The following is a 19904-nucleotide window of genomic DNA, read 5'->3' on the forward strand; positions in this document are numbered from 1 at the left end:
GGAGACAAATTATTTGTTTTAAATTGCAAATATTTTATTTTTATTTTTTGCACTGCTTGATTTTTATTTGCAGTTCTTTTTTGTTTTCAAATTTCATTTTTATTTCTCAAAACTAAATTTTCCCTTTGCAGTTCTTTATTTTTGTTAGCAAAATAAATGTTTATTTCTCAAAAAATAATTTTCGAATTGCGATTTTTGGAAATTTGCATTTATTCATATTATTTTTTTGCTCAGTACTTTATTTTGTGTTAGCAAAACTTTTTTTATTTTGCAAGTATATATGGCCTTAGATTGACTTCATAGGTTCGGGTGGTTCGAAAGACCCGTACATGAGCTCATTGGTCTTATTTTGACTGCTAGAGAAAGCTTCCAATAAATGCAAACAATTATAGTCCAATGTCGTGCAAAAAAAAAAACAGAATCGGATGCGAGTGAAGTCATCTTACTAGTAACCTTTATTTTGAATCTTGTACCTTATTCTTGAAAGAAAACAAAATGACTATAAAAAGTTTTAAAGCACCAAAAGCAGCTCATATTAAAGTTATTTTTTATACTAATTAGGCTATTTTTGTTATCCATCAACTTTCAAAATGTCCTTTTTTTACGAAAATGAGAAAAATCAAGAAGCTCCACATTAATATTAATGTTTCATTTTGTATTATTCAGATGGCCAAATTCTGACTGAGGAAAGTTGATAGTGCTGGCCAGTTTTTTATTTGCCCAATAAATGACAAAAAAGCTTCTGTTTTTAATTTAAAACTTTAACAGACTCCTTATTTTCACATTTTTTAAATAAAGCTAATCCAGCTGAAATAGATGTTAACATGTAAAATGCAGTATTTAAATCTCATAGTTAAATAGAAAATGAGCTGTATAACTGCAAAAATGTCCACTTTGAGAGTAAAGAATCCCCCCTTTCACCAGGCCACCTACAGTTCTGAACTGGGATTACAAAAAAATTGTTTAAGTGAAGTTAAGTGTTTTGCCCTTGTTTAAGTGAAGTTCAGTTTATTCAAGGATGATAATGTTGGTCAAGCTTAAAGGTCAAAACTGGCATTTCCATTTCTGTTAATCCTGCTCTGATGGTGCTATGAAGTGTGTGGATGCAGGAATAGTTCATGCAAAACTGAAAACTGACTCCCCCTCAAGAGTTTATAAAGGAAGTTGCTTTGAAGAAAGCTGAAAACCTGTAACTATTGACTTCCATAGAAGGAAAAACAATACGGGAGTCAGTTACAGCTTTCTTCAAAATATCTTACTTTGTATTAAACAGCAGAAAGAAGCTCAAAAAAGGTTTGAGAAAAGTGAAGCTCGAGTAAATGATGAAAGAATTTTCGTTTTTTGGGTGAACTGTCCCTTTAATTCATAAAGTATAAATCATTTAAACATAATGAAATGCACAATTGCTAAAGGTTCATGTAACAATTGTTCTAATATCTATTGTTCTGTTCATTACCGCAGTCTGTTTGCAGGTACAGAGCATTCGTAGATAATGAACAGACCAAAAGGTGTTTACATCAGTGTGACACATCACGCATTTTTATCACAGTCTCTCACCGCCTTCTTTCGCGCGCAGTAGTCATAGTAACCTGCCGGATGGGGCGCTTAGCAACACGAGAGGAGGAGGACCAGCATCATCTGCTTCGAGCGGAGGAAAAACAGCCGATGCATCGACCTTCACTTCATCCAGACCTGCTCCTGTTGCCGAACTGCGGGATTTCTCTTTAATTTCTAATTTATAAAACGTCACACATCTGTGAAACTCAATTTAGCGGTTAGCTATATTACACATATCCCAATCGCCGTGATGAAGTTCGTCGTGGTTTTAGTTTCCGCTGGCCTTTTGGCTTTTCTCGGCGCGGTCATCTGCATCATCGCCAGTGTGTACCGGCGCTCATCAGCCGCCGCACCCCAAGGGCTCTCCGACAACCGCTCGCTGTCGATCCTGGAGCCGCTGCCGGGATCGGTAGCGCACGCCGGGCCGCTCGGCGCTCTCCATGGTGCTGATTCTTACGAAGGAGGAGGTTTGGACATCGGCCTCGAGATGCCGTCGATCAATGAGCTGAGCACCGGGGACGTGACCAGGCCGAGTCCGAAACAGTTCACCCTCAATCGACTCATCTGCACCCCCGTCCCACTGAGCGATTGCAAATCAAGGGCGTTGAGGGAACAAGCCGACGATCCGTTTGCCGAGGAGGAGGACTGGAGCCTCCGCACCACCGCCGAGGAGCTTCGGCAGATCGTCATGCAACAAAACGACCAGATCCTAATGGACCAGAGGACCATCACCGAGCTCACCGGCAAGCTGTCGGAGTGTGAGAACGGGCTGGAGGAGCGGAGCCTGAACGAGCGCAGTATGGGAGTGTGGGCGGGCGGCCGTCGCCACATGGCAGGGGATGATGTGAGTGGCTCGGTGGCAGTGCAGCTGCAGACCGCGCGGGCTGTGGAGGAGCTGGAGAGGGCGATACTTCAGCTCAAAGACCGCATAGAGAAGTTGGAGGTGAGTATGAAAAACTGCAACACTTTATACTACGATCTACAGGTTTAAATGCCTTTGGAATTTGGTGCGCCGAGGGGTTTTGTTTTCGTTCTTGAATTTGGATTCTTTATAGGGCAGTTTTTGCAAATTTGATTTTAGTGACACATTAAAACACCACATTAGACTTTTCTGAAATCCCTAATATATTTTCTAACTGAGAAAAAGTAGATATCCACAGGAGCCATGACAAAAATATAAATTTTTTTATGCAAAAATATTTTTTAAAAATCTACAATCTTGGTAATCTACAGGTCATTTCATAATCTGGTATGTATCAGGCTTAAAGCCTATATTTGCCAGTATACATGCCAAACAACATCACCAATTAAAAAAAGCATTATGAAAAAAAATTGGGTAGGCACCATCAACATGGAAGTTTGGGTTGATCTCACTTGTTCCTGTTCACCATTCCTCTTGCTACACTGTTTTTCTGTCTGTGTCTTTCTCTCCTTTGCCCTCCATCTTGTTCATCTACGGTGTAGAAAGGCACATGCATAAATCATGAGGGAAGACAGAATAGTTCAGGTTTGCAGCCATCAACATCCTCAGTCACCTGAACTGCAGATTTTGTTTATTACACACTTAGGATTCAGAGTTCTTATTATTATCTGAAACAATTTATTTGAAAGAATTGGTCATCTTGAATGAAATGTAGACATTTTAAAAATGTAAAGTTGACAAACGAGAACAATTTTGAAATGTTGCCTTTTCAACTAATAAAGTAAGCATTAAAGGGATAGTTCACCCAAAAAAAAAATGGAAAAAAGGTCAATATTTACTCTTCCTTCATTTGTTTCAACCTTGTTTGCGTTTCTTTCTTGTTGAACACAAAAGAGGACATTTTTGAGAAAGCTGGATACCTGTAACCATTAACGTCCATAGTAGGAAAAACAAATACTATGGAAGTCAATGGTTACAGTTCTTTAACATGTTATTTTGTGTTACACAAAGAAAGTGTGTAAATATTGTGAACATTTAATTTTTTTGGGGGTAACTATTGCTTTAAATTACTGAAAGTGAAATTAAAACTAAACATTAATATATGTTAAAAAGCAAAAACTTACACAAAAGCTAAAAAAAAAGTCTAAATAAATGTTAAAAAATAAAAACAATGCTTATTTACTATATTAGTGAACTCCAATACTTAAATAAATGAAACAGGCTATTATCATTAAAGGAGATTATCTTTCCTTTTCATTTAGAAAATTTTAATATCATTGAAGCATGCATTATATCTAAAGCCATATTAAAATGATCTGTATTATAAATCTGTATTGTTATAGGAGGCATTTTAGACAATGTATGCTAGTTGTTCCTATAAAATTAAATGGGGAGTTCTACAAAATATTGTAAAACCAATAAAAAATAAATTTATCAAGATATTTTTTAGGTAAATGCTGGCAAATGTGCATAATAACCAGATGGAGTTTCTCATACATCCCACGACTCAACATGAGCAGACTTAGGACATTTAGTCAGCATAAACAAGCTCTGACCAATAGACACCAACAAAAATAACACACTGATCCAGCAAAACACAACCAAAGTGTCTCTTGATGTCTGTCAGTACAGTGTGAATTATCCTTAACAATTTCTAACAACAAACTATTCATTATTTACTGAAAATACTCATATCCACTCTAGGATTTCTTACTTTCTAGTCTTTAAATGAGAATTAATGGCAAGTTATGTACACAGGCTCATTAGAAATACATACTTCAGCTTACAATTTTTTTGTTGAAACCGCAAAACATACTTTAACAAACATTTGACGACAGTTTCTAGGTCAAATTAATGCTATGGGGTAATATTACACCTACACCACTTGTTCCTTTTCACAATATGATTTTATCCCAATATGCATATATTACCCCTATATACAAATCTGGAGACCGCAAAATACGTTCCAGGAGCTACGGGGTTTTTTTGTTGCGGTTTTTGTTTTCGCAAATCCACCAAAAACTGCTGTGGATGCTTTTTCAGATCTCAAATTTCCCTCGCAAGTGCCATTCACACCTGCTGTTCTCATGTAATTCCACCAGAGGCTGCTGTCGACTGACTGATTTACTGACAGACCAACTGACTCATCAACCGACTGACCCCCCCTTCCCGTAACCCAACCAATAGTGTTTTAAATAGCACCAATTGACCTGCCCACCCCCTTACCAAAACACAACCGCAGTGTTTTAAAAAGCAATCCAGAAAAAGAAAAGCCCTCACTGCAGCCTGATTTTTACCACGTTTTCAGATTTTACCACATTTTCACCCTGTAATTTACTTGTTTATATTATTTTTTAGCTTTTGTTTTTGTCTTACCTGCTTTCTGGTACCGTTCTTCACTGGACTCATACCCTGTTGTTGCGGTCAACTCCACCCTGCGTCTCAAGTCCGGCAATGTACATGTCGAGCTAGCGGACAAACTGGTAACAGCTGAAAAGCCATCCATACAGAGAAAAAGGAATGGCATCATACCGCCCTGTAGCATTTATTTTAAAGATAAAATGTAGCCATACAGTGCACCTTTTCCACATTTTTATGTTACAGCTTTTTCCAAAATGGATTAAATTCATTTATTTCTTCAAAATTCTACACACAGTACCCCATAATGACAATTACAAAAAAGATATTTTTGAAATTGTTGCAAATTTATAAAAAAAAACCCTCACATGTACATAAAAAAAAAATCACATGTACATAAGTATTTACAGTCAATACTTTGTTGATGCACCTTTTGCTGCAATTACAGCCTCAAGTCTTTTTGAATATGATGCCACAAGCTTGGCACAACTGTCTTTGGGAATTTTTGCCCATTCCTCTTTGCAGTACCTCTCAAGCTCTATCAGGTTGGATGGGAAGTTACGGTGTACAGCCATTTTCAAATCTCTCCAGAGATGTTTAATAGGATTTAGTTCTGGGCTCTGGCTGGGCCACTCAAGGACATTCACCGAGTTGTTGTAAAGCCATTCCATTGATATTTTGGTGGTGTGCTTTGGGTCATTGTGCTGCTAGAAGATGAACCATCACCCCAGTCTGAGGTCAAGAGCACTCTGAAGCAGGTTTTCATTCAGGATGTCTCTGTACATTGCTGTATTCATCTTTCCCTCTATCCTGACTAATCTTCCAGTTCCTGCTGATGAAAAACATCCCCACAGCATGATGCTGCCACCACCATGCTTCACTGAAGGGGATTATCCTGGTGATGAGTGGTGCCTGGTTTTCTCCAAATGTAATGCCTGGCATTCACTCCAAATAGTTCAATTTTAGTCTCATCAGACCAGAGAATTGTGTTTCTTATGGTCTGAGAGTCCTTCAGATGCCTTTTGGCAAATTCCAGGGCGGAGTGACTTCCGTCTGGCCATTCTGTCATACAGGCCTGATTAGTGGATTGCTGCACAGATGGTTGTCCTTCTGTAAGGTTCTCCTCTCTCCACAGAAGAACGCTGGAGCTCAAACAAAGTGACCATTGGGTTATTGATCACCTCCCTGATTAAGGCCCTTCTCCCCTGATCACTCAGCTTAGATGGCCGGCCAGCTCTAGGAAGAGTCCTGGTGGTTCCAAATATTTTCCACGTACGGATGATGGAGGCCACTGTACTCATCGGTACTTTCTGAGCAGCAGAAATTTTTCTGTAACCTTGTTTTTAGAATGTTGAGGAAATAAATGAATTTAATCCATTTTGGAATAAGGCTGTAACATAAAAAAATGTGGAAAAAGTGAAGCACTATGAATACATTCCGGATGCACTGTATGTAGCTCAGGCTACATAATTTGCAATCTCCAAAAATGTATATAGGGCTACGTTTTCAGAATGAGCCTATGTTGCACTTTGTATAGCATTGTACTTGTGATGTAGAGTGCTCAAGTTCGAGTCCAGTTCTACAAAAAGATGTAAGAGCAATGTAAAACCACATGGTTACAGTGCACTTTTTCCCTACATTTGCTTTTAAAAACACTATTGTTGGGTTTTGAGAAGGGTTCGCTGGTCTAGGTGATCTGTATGAAATGTCTTGTCCTATCATGGATCTGTAAAAGACACATATCTGAAATGTACATCCAAAAATACCCCAAGTAATGTTTCATTTAGTAAAAATGTAAACAGTGGTCTCTAGTGGATTTGTCTTTTATAATGTGCCACAAAACGTACCTGGAGCAACATATTTTAAGTTTCACAAAAATGTAAGGCATGTATTTACAATTAGCCTTGGCTGATTATATTTGATTCAAGAACAAATCACTCTTTCGAGGTCCTAAAATGCTAATTAATATAGTCAACAGGATGTATTAGGTTTTGTTGTAATGACTTATTGCATAATTCTCTCTCAGATGGAAATAGGCCCTGCAGCGATAAACCACACCGAACATACTGTGAGCACACTGGGGAGCATAGTGGTGGGCGAGCCAGGCAGGCCTGTGGAGGATCTGGAGGGGGAGCTGGAAAAGAAGATTCGGCTGCTGGAGAAGGAGAGAAAGAACCTCCGCAAAGAGACCCAGAGCCACCACCAGCATATTGACCAGGGAATCAACACCCTGCAGGAGCGTATTGCAGAGCTAGAACAAAGTAAAGAGAAAGGCTGTGTCAAACTCAAGGAAATTACAAGGGTATGAAAAATAAGTCTCTTAATTTTCAACTCTCTCTTGCTGTTTGCTCTTCAGGTCTTACAGATTACAGTTATCCACAAGGGTATAAACTTTCCTTCCCCGTGAGGACTAACTACATGTATGGGCTTGTCAGGCGGAATATTCCAGAGATGTATGCCTTCACAGCGTGTCTGTGGCTTAAGCCTGCCGAGAGTGGAATTGGTACACCATTCTCTTATGCTGTACCAGAACAACCCAATCAACTCGTGCTGCTGCAGGGCATTCATAATCCTGCAGAACTACTCATCAATGATAAGGTAAGACCCACTACACCTTCATTCTCCCGCTACCTTGCAGAAAACAGTTGATGGATTTAACAATATCCTCCCTTTCCAGGTGGCACAGTTGCCTCTATCTTTGCCAAAAGGCATCTGGCAGCACATATGTGTGAGCTGGACTCTACGGGATGGAGTTTGGAAAGCATATCAAGGTGGAAAGATGAGAGGACGGGGTGACGGTTTGTCTGCATGGCACCCAATAAAATCTGGGGGAGTCTTGGTGCTGGGACAGGAACAGGTGTGTAAACCGCAGAAACCTAAAAATTTGAATACACTGTACATGTACCAGGGGTATCATTTCCTTCAACTCGCATGCCTTGAAGCTTTTGGTGAGTCCGAGGATCTTCGTTAGCAGGTTTAGGTGTGTTTAATATAGGATCAATAGAGGTGCCAAAAGTGCAGATCTATCAGCAGGTCGTCATATACAGATCCCCTGATAGATTCTGCTTTCATACTCTCCAGCATCCCTGTCTCTGTTCAAGCTCTTTGAAGTGACAATCATTGGAGCCAATCACAGTCTAATAAGCACATGGACATAAACATGTGTTAAAGAACCTAAACAAAAGTGCTCAAAGTGCAGTTTATTTATAAACTAATTTCGAGAGGATCACGTGTTTATGATCAACACGGCTGGTATCACATTTGCTCTGTAATCTGCCCTATTAGATTATTACGGACACATTATAAAAAAAACAGAGCTTTTCACTCCAGTTATCATCATCTTAAAGTTCCCCCCCTTCCACCCTTACTTCCCACCCTTTTTTCTGATAGGGCGACACGGCGGCCCAGTGGCTAGTACTATTGCCTTACAGCAAGAACGCTGCTGGTCCAACCTCCTATCAGGCCAGTTGGCAGAGTTTGCATGTTCTCCCCTTGTTCGCGTGGGTTTCCACCGGGTTCTCCGGTTTCCTCCCACCATCCAAAAACATACACCATAGCCAATCGACTAATCCAAATTATCACCTTAAGCCTAGTTCACACTACAGGATTTTAAACATCGACAGATCGCTGTGCTGTTCACACTACATGACTTGACTTTGTGTCTTTTAATCTCTGTGGTGTTCACACTACGCGACACTACGTAAATGATCCACAAGAGGGGGGTTACACACTACAAGATCTGACAACAACTCAGCGCAGTCAAGCTACTAAACTACAGCCAATGAAATGTTGAGGGAGGAGTCGTCAGAAAAAGCTGAACACTGCTTGTGTGCTGATGATATCACTGACAGCGTTTCAAGCTTTCAAGGAAGTATTTAAAAACATCGTCAGTCAGCTGATGCTTCAGCGAATCAATCGCTCATCTGCAAGGTTTGAGTGGATTGGTACACAGAGAGTTTTTAATTTTTGTAATTTAATAACCCTTTGAAATAAAACTAACATATTTATAACACCCTGACGTTTCCTAAATATCTGTGTATTTCTTTCTAATATTGTTATTTTCTAAATTACAAAACAGTAAAGAACTAAGCATTTCTACCTTTAATATATATATATATATATATATATATATATATATATATATATATATATATATATATATATATATATATATATATATATATATATATATATATATATATATATATATATATATTTATTGGTCAACATGACTGCATGCATGTCTGCCACTTTTCACTGTGACTTTAAATGTACACACATTTTTTTTCCTAGCAACTTCCTGCTAACATAAACATAACTCTCTGATAGCAAAAACATAAATTTACTTCAGATATATCTTTCAAAGCAGCATAGTGCCGGGAAATAGCTCCTGTTTGAAAGTGAATATGAAAGCGAGGCCCAGGCCTTTGCGTCTTCTAGTATCTTAACTACATATTTATAGGTTGTATTACCTAAAAAGATAATATTTTCAGGGTAATGGTGTCATCAAATATTATGACAGACATTTAGAGCTTAATTTTCTCAGTAGAAGTTTTGAATGTAAATATGATGTGACAATATGATGTTTAATATGAGAATGGTCAGAATGACCAGTATGGGAATTCTAATAGTTACAGAATCTCCACTGTTAATATATCCTACTCGTGTCCATTTTAAGGCAGAATTAAGTGAGTGCATTTATGCCCATTCTGGCCAATAACAGATGTTTCTGTTGGGCTCCTGAGCACACAGGCATTCAGCTCATGCTGATATGTTCTCTCATTGGCTGCAGCTCGTCACTACATCTGACCGCACGTGGGGTCAAGTCGGCCGACTGCTCTGGAATATTCAGCATGCTAGATATTGGATTTCCGTCTGCGAGGTGTCGGCGATGCTTCAAAGAGCCTCTTTGACACGTTGTTCAGTAGTTCACACATAAAGACTGGCGAGCGCAGAGCACCCGCAGATTTCTGCCGGTGAGCTTGCTAGCTTCCAAATCAGGCTCAAATCAGGCTTAAATTCCAGTAGTGTGCACTAGGCTTAAGACAACCTTAGTTTACACTTCTCACATGACAACAAGTAGGGGAGTTCTTGAGACCTACCTGAGCTTGAACTCCCCTCTCGCACTTCTAACAGGAGGGAGCCCTGGGCTCGAGGATATTATGAGCTCAGGACTCTCTCCCAGACAACATGCCAATTAAGCTTTATTGATCATCAGCTAAGTGTGAACTCTTGAATGTTAGCAGGAAAGAGGTATACAGATTGGTGCTCAAATCAGTACTTTTGGCAACACTAAGATGAAGCTAAACTCTACAAAACAGTTGTTTGCCATCAATGGTACACCTTCACTCTCAGAATGTGTTGCTTTAGAGATAAAACAGCTTGTCATTATAACAATCCCCTTAAAGGGACATCTTTGCACTTTATTTACCCTAAAAACGTTTTTAGTTGTATCTTACCGATACAAATGTTAAGAGCAAGACACTGAATCCTAAACATTACCAGGTATGAACAATTTGGTTCCTGGAAGGCCACTGTCTTGCAGAGTTTGCTCCAACACACTTTCCTGAGAGTTTCTTGTCAGTCTACAGACCTTAAATAGTTGATTCAGATGTTTAATTAAGGTTAAAAATAAACTCTGCAGGACATTTGCCCTCTTACCAGCGGAATAAACTATCAAAGGGACATCTTCACTCTTACACTGGTACACAGCTTTTCACTGGAGCATTTCCCTTAAAAGCATGTCTATTAGTTCATTAAGATTAACAATAAGTTTACCCCTAATAAGTTCAATGTAGTACGTTCAGTAAGCACAAGCTAAGAGCAAGAAAATGAATCCTGAATCAGTTTGAATTCACCAGGCATGCACAGTCTGGCTCCTGGAGGGTCACTGTCCAATAGAGATTTGGTCCACCACACTTTCCTTTGTCTAGTGAGTCTGAAGACCTTGATTAGCTGGGTTAGTGGCCCTCCAGGAGCAGGTTCGGACACATCTGGAATACACTCTCAAGCTACACATTTATGCACAGAGCCAAACATTTAATTTTATAACTTTAGGAGTACAACAGCTTGCCATTGGAGTAGTACACTTAAAGGGACATCATATATCCAAAACAGTCCACATTTCAACTGAATAATATGGTATGGTTTGATACAGAAACAAGAACAGGATCACTTAATGTTCTCCATTGTTGTTAAGGAGTTGTTTCCAAGTGCAAGGCATGCCACTTTTGAGGGTGCAAAACATATGATATGTGAACAATATATGTTTATTGAAACCTTCTGGCATACATCTCACTTACCAAGCAAGGGTGTTGGCAGCAGAAACGTAAACCTGATTGGGGTGACCCTCACGTATCATACTGTATTGTACCGTACTATACTGTACTGCTGATTGGAAACAGGGGTTTAGGGATCCATACAATACTCCAAGGCACTAATATGTGTTTTTAGGTTGTCCTTTTTAGAATTTCACCAGTTTACACCTTAAGTTACATTTTTTTCCTGTTAAGGTTTATGTATACTTTAGGGGTTGATACATTCCAAAGTTTACTTTCAAGGGTACTACGCTACTGACAAAGTATTACACTTTTAGTGCTACCATTTTTGCATATTATAACAAACTGAACATTGTGCTTATCCGTGTATGATCATTTGACTTTTCTTGGTTCTACTTCAGGATACCCTTGGTGGGCGGTTTGACGCATCCCAGGCTCTTGTTGGGGAACTTTCGTTGTTTAACCTGTGGGACCGAGTGTTGTCACCAACTGAGGTGGCCGCTCTGGCATCTTGCGCAGAATCACCAAGCCTGGGTAATGTGGTGCCCTGGACTGACAGAGATGTGGACGTGTTTGGCGGGGCCGTGAAGGATCCTGTGGACCCCTGCATTAAGAGCTCCCATCCCCGGCAGTGAACGGGGCCAAAAATGGATACCTTTCTTTTTAAGGAGCTAGTAAAAGAGGCCAAAACAGCTTGAAAGATGTGACAACTGTGGCGTGGTCCATGTCTATGTATAGAATGTATTTACCATAGAGCTACACTCTCACAGAGTGTTCACTTCTGCAGGGAAGGGATTTGTCTGTGCGCGTGATTGTGTTAGTTCAGATAAAGCTGCAGCCGAAGGCTTTTAAAGGCCTGTTTGCGTCTCGTGTTCCTTGTGTTGTTTCATACCCTATTTCCCACAGCATTACCGCACAGTGGTCCCTTCAGATTTAGAGAATGTTTTTTTAATAAGATGGATGTGGCTCATTCTCACAGTAACTGTCTTGGTCTTGTTTCATTATTTGTGTAAAGTAGAGCTTTCACTTCTGTCCCCAAGCCTTTTCCTTTCTTGTTTTATTACTGGTCCCTTAGGGTTGCTTCCTTTGTAGTACATTGTTATTTCAGGCTGGCAGCACTTAAAGGTGTACAACATCTTATCTTTATCGTAAAACGTCTTAAAGGTTTGTCTTTTGGCATCTGGTCAAACCGACTTTGCACTGTATTTCTTTTCCTCACAGATTCAGAAATCCAAAAATGTGTCATTTGAAGCTTAGTATATTAAACACCACACAAAGTTTTGAAGATCTGACGTGCAGCTCACACACTATGAACATATGAATGTAAAACTGTGTTTAGCATCTTGTCGTGTTACCATTGCACTGCACCTAGTCCGACCCTTTCACAGTGAAAAGCTTAAAGGGAAGTGCCTGTGTTTATTTGACTTTCGCTATTGATTGACGATCAGCTGTGATGTCAGTGTAGTGCTTCTTTATATTTGCACCACCAAGGATCTGCAATGATATTGTGACAAATGTGGATGAAAATATTAAAAAATGAAGAGTGCGTTGTCTTGTTTAGTTTTTAAATGTCATGAAAACCCCAAATTTGAACCACAAAACATCCTAATTGCCTGAAAATCCGGCAATATGCACAATAAGACAGAAAGAGCTCAAAGACCAGAATGCAAATCCTGGTTATTCTCATCATCATGTTCACTCTCTTCATTCTGCTGCTGTTGAATTATAGATGTGTGTTGATCATTCCATCCATTGCAATGACCCCTGCTGCTTCTCTCCCACAAGCAACCTCTTTTTCTCTTCAATTACTGTTCATCACATAATAACAACAGCATCACATTGTGTCCAATTGCTTCCCTTTGACAAACATTTTTAAGCAATAAACTGGCTTACATTGTTTCTGAAATTTAGAGGTTAGATTATCCCCTCCCCCTGCTTTTATTTGTAAAGCTATCTAGGAAAAAAAAGAAAGAAAATCCCCTATAATCCACAACTCAAAGCATGGTCTGTCGGGGAAACTCACGGAAAGCTTTTTACATGATCAAGGGGTGTGCCTCAAAATCCAGTGAGTTTCCATACTGTACAAGAGGAGAGCTTAATGCTGCAGCTCAATATTAAATTGAGTCACACATCACACAGTTTAGCTTTATTTCAGTGTTGTAAAGCTATAGTTTACAGCATAGCTCTTCTATAATTCATTCATTTCATTTGAATAAAATGCGAAACTCACAAATTTGAAGTGTGTTCTGAAAAATGTTAGCACTGCAGTAGTGTAAATAATTTCAGTTATTAAAATTTATTGTTAATTATACTATTGTGAAGTTCCACATGCAGTGTTTTATTACATAGAGAATGGTCAGGCAGGCAATGGTCTCAATCGGGAGCAAACGGTAACATACAGGGAAATATAGAAGCGTTGTCAGATAGCAGGCAGGATAGACAAGAAAACAAGGCAAGGTCAAAACATGGAGAGACAAAACAAGAAAAATGTGCTGTGTGTGATATCAATGGAGAACCAGGGCACATGTGTGTGTGTGGTGCCTGATGGGAGTTGTAGCTCATATGGTGGCAGAATTGTAGTTCGAGTGAAAGTGAATGTTCTCCAGAGATCCATGAGGGTTAGATTGCTGGTGATCATGACCAGTAGTGGAAAGAGTACTGAATAATTATACTCAAGTAAAAGTACCATTACTTGCCTAAAAATGTAGTGCAAGTAGAGTAAAAGTATCTGTTGTATATATTACTCAAAGTATGAGTAAAAAGTAGACATTTCAAAAGTACTCAAGAGTAGTGAGTATTACACTGTAGAAAGCTGATGCATTTACATCTAATTTGTGGATATCTGTGTAAACGTAATATTCTGTAGTGCATTTAGTTATGCCCAGCAGGCACACAACGTCATAAGACGTTAATATTAGGTTAGATTTAGGTTGTAATGTCAGGTGACCAAAATTGAAGGTCTACCCAATGTCTAAGGACAATGTTTTTTTGTCCAATAACGACCTCAATAGATGTTGACATTTGGTTGATTTTAGGTTGTTAGAAAGTGACCGAAATCCAACTGATACTGACCGAGCCAACATCTTTAACTAATGTCATATTGACATCAAATACTGACATTTATTCATCAGTTATGGCAGCCAAAATCCAACGTCTGATAGACGTCATAGAAGTAACATCCACACGACATTAAGCTGTAACATCATTAGATGTTGATATTTGGTTGGTTTTAGGTTGGACGTTGAACATACACGTTGGCCTGATGTTGAGTTCTGACATCATCCTGAATTTCATATCCAAACAAAATGCAACGTCCCCATGATGTCAGGGTACAAAATCAATCTGACGTCATGTTGATGTCTTGTGCCTGCTGGGTGTTTAAGGCCATTTCGGTCATCATCCAGTAAACATCCGTCATCTTCTCATCAGTGACCTGCATCTAAACAGTCTCTGGGTCAACGCGTATGATGATATTGGACATCTTCTTGGACACTTTTAATGCATCCAAACAGTTTGCTGCAATTATAAAGCGCACATGTCTTGAGGTAGATCATTATGATGCGAATTACCTTCTGTGTGATTTGATTGGACAGGAATCACAGGACTGATTTTTCTAATCCCCATAGACAAGAAAAAATAAAGTAGTGACTGCAGGTAGAAGGAAAGTGGTGGAGTAAAAGTACCAATACAGTACAAAAAAATGTACTCAAGTGAGAATAAAAGTACACATTTTTATAACTACTTAGTAAATAACAATTCCTGAGAAAAAAACTACTCAATTACAGTAATTTGAGTATTTGTAATTTGTTACTTTACACCACTGATCAGAATGCAATTATTTCTTGCTTTTTTATACTGGTTTAGCATTAAATGAACATGACTGTTTCAATAAGTCTTTCCACCACAGAAAAACATCAGTTAAACTGCTGGTAAACAATATCATGTAGAATTTACCAGTCATTCAGTGTCTGAAATGACAAGAATAAACGGCTCATTTTTTTAACATGTATTCATAAGATAAACATTAATTTGAATAAATTCTAAATTATTCAAGATTTCATTTATAAATCTTTTTTTTTATTTTATTACAGTACCAGTGTGGCTGCATTCTACTAGGTCTTAGATCAGTGTGACTGATATCTGGGGCAAATTCACCAGCTGTGCACAGATGTATCTGGAGCTTAATACAGGTCAGTGACAAGTGGGAGAGAAAACAAGGCAGATGAATGCTTAGTTTGTTTTGGTTTGATCCTGCTCAGACTGCAGTGGGGTTACTCATGGACATGACCAAGCTGGGGTCTAATTTATAGTGAATATTCACCTGTATAAATTGTAATTTCTCTATTAACGATTATGCTCGTATGATGATTTAAAGTGGTTCAATTAACAATAGAAACAAACAAGTAAATAACAGGGTGAGAATGTGGTAAAATCTGAAAACGTGGTAGAAACCAAACGAGGGCTTTTCTTTTTTCTGGATTGCATTTGAAAACACTGTCGGTTGGGTTTAGGGACGTGGGTTTTCGGGTCAATCCATGCTTTTGAAAACATTATTGGTTAGGTTTAGGAAAGGAGGAGGGTGGGTCAGTCAGTCAGCCAGTCGACAGCGGCCTCTGGTGGATTTAAGCCAGAACAACAGGTGTTGTTCACTTGCGAGGGAAATTTAAAATCTCAAAAAGCATACACAGCGACCTCTGGTGGTTTTGTGAAAACAAAAACTGCAAAAAAAAAAAAAAAAAAAAAAAAAGCTCCTGCTCGTACCTGCTAGACTGCTAGATAATGAAATGTGACTTTACTTGGACACACTCAAATATCTGTGGAGAAAAACAAATAGTTGCAAATATTAGAGAAGCATTATAATAGTATAATAGTTTACTTTATACCTGATTTTAATGTGACAAATCAAAATAGAGTAACTAATATTAGCAAAAAAAAACTAATCAAAATTTTCCTTGAAATAATGTTTATTTATAAAATCTAAACCCAAAATCTCATCAAATGATGCTTGTAAAAAAACAAATTAAAAACATAATTAAATTAGTGTTTGTATTTTAGAATGTGTCTCTTTTGTTATGAAATCACAAGTAAACAATTATTTTAAAAGCTAGAATCATCCTAAATTTTCATCATATACAAAAAATGGAGTAATTCATGATGACGCCATTTTTCACTGACTGGCATTTTGATAAAGATGACTTGCAATGTACAAAATAAATGCAATTAATAACCATCGCATGTTTCATTTTGCGATGTCGATGTTTAACAACACACCCTCACACTGTTTTTCTAAGATTTACGGAATGCATGTAGCCTGTGCATTGATATAAGCGTAACACTATATTAAAACATGCACATATTATTAAACGCATTGCCAAACAAGATGATATTAATGCAGATTAAATTGACCTTGCACTCGCTACAAATTTCAAATGGCAACGTTCCTCTTAATTTGCTGGTCGATTTCAGCCTACTCGATAACCCTAATGTGCTGTCTATAGGGGACTACGGAGCTGCATCAATTTAACTCTCGAATGTTTAAACCATAGAATTAGAACTAAATGAATTTTGTTCTATAGCAAGATATACCACATTCATATTTTTAACTGATTCAAATATAATCAGTGTTGGGGAAAGTAGTGCGTTATGTACTTTTGAGATCCTTTTGAGATGCTTTTTCTTACCTGGCTGGCTGAGTTTTAATCTCTTTCAGAACTTGCAGGTGTTTAACCTTTTTAATATATATATATATATATATATATATATATATATATATATATATATATATATATATATATATATATATATATATATATATATATATATGCATGTAATGTGTTTGCTACTTTTGAATGTTTTGTGTTATTAGTTAAGTGAATTCACTGTCTATTGACATAAAGACCATTTAAAAACTATTTGAGGGAAAATCCTTTAAATATAAACAGTAAGACAATAAATAACAATCCCAAATCAAAATAAATCTTTGAGCCTTATACATTGAATACATTTCTTCACATGGCCTTAACAAATGTGTAAATAGTTGCCCAAAACATCTTACTATATTACAAAATGTAGTCGCTTCCACAGTAACATTAGACAGTGGCTGCATTTCCTCAACAATAAAAGCAATCACCGTTTTTTCAGTTTAGTCGAATAATTGTTTTACTTGGAGAACGTGAACTAATGTCAATCATTTATTGTTTAGCTGGAGGTGGGGTGTGGGTATAGTGCTTCCCATCCAGTTTTTTTTTCTGGTGTGTTTTTTACAGTTGTCAAGAGTTTGTAAAGAGTTTTACTTACACTTAACAACAATCTGCTTCTTTTCTTCGATGAGTTCTAAATAACAAGAATCCATTGCAAAAATGCAAGTCTCCGGCCTGCCATTTTGACTGTAGTGATGACGGGCGATTCGCAAATGAATTCAGTCTTTAGTACTAACATACTTTTAGTATGTTAGTACTTTGCGTCTTCAGTATTAACATACTGGATACTCTCTCTGACTCGAAACAAACTCATATCCTTAGATATTCAGTTACTAGAACAGTACACATATGCTGTGAAAAAGAAGACCTGATGATGAGTGCGAGTCGTCTGTCTGTTCCCTTACAACACGCTCTCTCATTGAGTGTGTAATTCAACCAGACTATGGTCATTTTTATTCCACTATGTTTTTTAAAGCCAATTGAGCTAGGTAAAAAGTAACTTGCAATACTTTTTTAAAAGAAGCTAAAATAATATTACTTATTTTAAAAAGTAATGCGTTACATAAAGCCCTGCTCATACTGTGAGATTTCAGCCACAATTATGTAATCTGAGACAAATTTGGGAAATACTAAAAGATTCCTGAAATCCTAGGCTAAAATCTGTGATCTTTGGTCGTTGGTTTGACATGTTCACTCACAGCCGCTTAGTGCTCGTTGTGATCAGATTTTTCCTCCGATGAAGTTCTGGCAGCTGCGATGAGCGTCGATCCAAGATCCAATAGGAGCTCCGAATTTGATGACACGATTCATGCGACCATTCAAATGACCGCAGGGAAATATCAAAATAGTTGTTTCTAGCTGGTTTTATTATTGAGACACGCAGTGTGCAAATTCTCCACTACAGATTGTTTACGTTTGCTGTGAGGAATCATTTCAGAACGCGGGATAGTGAAAGTGTCACGGGTGGCTGACATCAAACTCCGGGGGTGTTTTCCTACATGTCTGGCGTGTATTCATTGTCGTTCAGTCTGACTTTATGACTGCTGAGATCTTAAAGTGTGACATGAGAGCCATGTTCGTGCAGTCTGACATGCAACAATCGTTCACGAAAATATAAAAAAATTAATTAATAAAAAAAAAAATAATCGCAGTGTGAGCCGGCATTTACTTGTTGCTTTGGAAAAAAGTATTATTATTTCGCAATACACGTTGCTTATAATGCATTACCCCAACACTGAATATAATACTATATATTTTTAAACAGATTTATAATGATTCTAAGGAACCAAACAATGGAAGTATTTAGAAGTAGGATTTGCAATTGCATTTTTTATATGTGGACACATATACGCGCAGTGACTGTCACATTTCAAATTAAAAAGCAAAGTACATTTGCAAATGCATTTCCCATGTGCTTCAAGCTATGACCTGACATATCTGCATGTATCTGCATGTATTGTGCATGTATCTGGCCAAAACTCGAATGGAATCACAAATCCTTTTGCATTTGAATTTCCGATGTCTACACTGAAACCTGCCAATGAAATGACAGGGGAGGGGCTAATTTATTAGCTGTGTTTGGATTGGGGAGTGACGTCTTTCATTTAAAAAAAGTCTTTTTTCTTCACCAAGAGAAGAATTCCAGAAGAAAAGAAGTTACAGATGTATGGAAAAGACGATTGGAAGTTTTAAATTCCTAGAAATTAAATTGGACTCACGTTTAACATTTGTGGACCACATCGGAAAAAAGGAGAAAAAGTGTAAAAAGGTGATTAATATAAAGAGATGTTTGAGGGGAAGGGAGTGGGGTGTGAGCTCACTATCACTAAATAGAATATATGTAGGTAATCGGTGAAATTGTGGAGCGAATTTGCGCCAGCTGATGATTTGATGACAGCTCATGCGATACAGATTTCCTTTTATTTAAAAATGATCCAGTCTTACGTGACGTGAGGTTACTCGTTTATTTCTTACCTGTGAGTTTATGTTGATGAACTTGTGCAGTGAAAATTATGTTTAGCTTTATTGTTGTCTTGTGAAAAGCTTTCATTTGGATTAAGTTTTGTGCTGCTACTAATGTGAATGTGACTAGCAGTGCACAGGTGTCTTAAGCAGTTTTTCTTTTTCAGTGATGCTTCTGAGCTCCAGCTTGCTGAGATCAGCAATCGGTGGTCAGGATGTTCACGGTCAAGAAGGTCCAGATATTTATGGTCCGGATGTTCAGGGTCCAAACGTTCACGGTCCGGATGTTCACAGTTCAGACATTCACGGTCCGGATGTTCATGGTCCAGACATTCACGGTCCGGATGTTCACAGTCCTGACGGTCATGGTCGTGGTCATGATGGTCATGGTCAAAGTCTTGATGGTCATGGTCACCAACATGGTCACGATCATCATGATGATGATGGCTGTAGGAGGTCTACTGTTAAGTTTGTCATGGTGTCCCAGAATATTATTATTATTATTATTTAAATCCTAAGAAACCTTGGTCTGAGTGACACTTGACACATTTTATTGGTTATTTTAAGTGCTTAGTGAGTGAAATCTACCATTTTTAAGTGACTTAAGTGTGGCTCTTTCCTTTTGTA

The 19904-nt window shown here is 38.1% G+C and overlaps 1 protein-coding gene across 1 annotated transcript; it reads left to right on the forward strand.

Moving 5' to 3' along the window:
- The first annotated feature begins 1557 nt into the window (after positions 1 to 1557).
- On the forward strand, positions 1558 to 12822 carry nptxrb (neuronal pentraxin receptor b). The gene is made up of 5 exons (XM_056448424.1): positions 1558 to 2500; positions 6864 to 7098; positions 7194 to 7435; positions 7515 to 7694; positions 11517 to 12822. Exons 1-5 carry the CDS (start codon positions 1808 to 1810, stop codon positions 11748 to 11750), a joined length of 1584 nt encoding a protein of 527 aa, XP_056304399.1. The 5' UTR covers positions 1558 to 1807; the 3' UTR covers positions 11751 to 12822.
- Positions 12823 to 19904: the final 7082 nt, after the last annotated feature.

Source organism: Danio aesculapii, chromosome 22 (assembly GCF_903798145.1).
Source record: "Danio aesculapii chromosome 22, fDanAes4.1, whole genome shotgun sequence".
In the NCBI taxonomy this organism is placed as follows: Eukaryota; Metazoa; Chordata; class Actinopteri; order Cypriniformes; family Danionidae; genus Danio; species Danio aesculapii.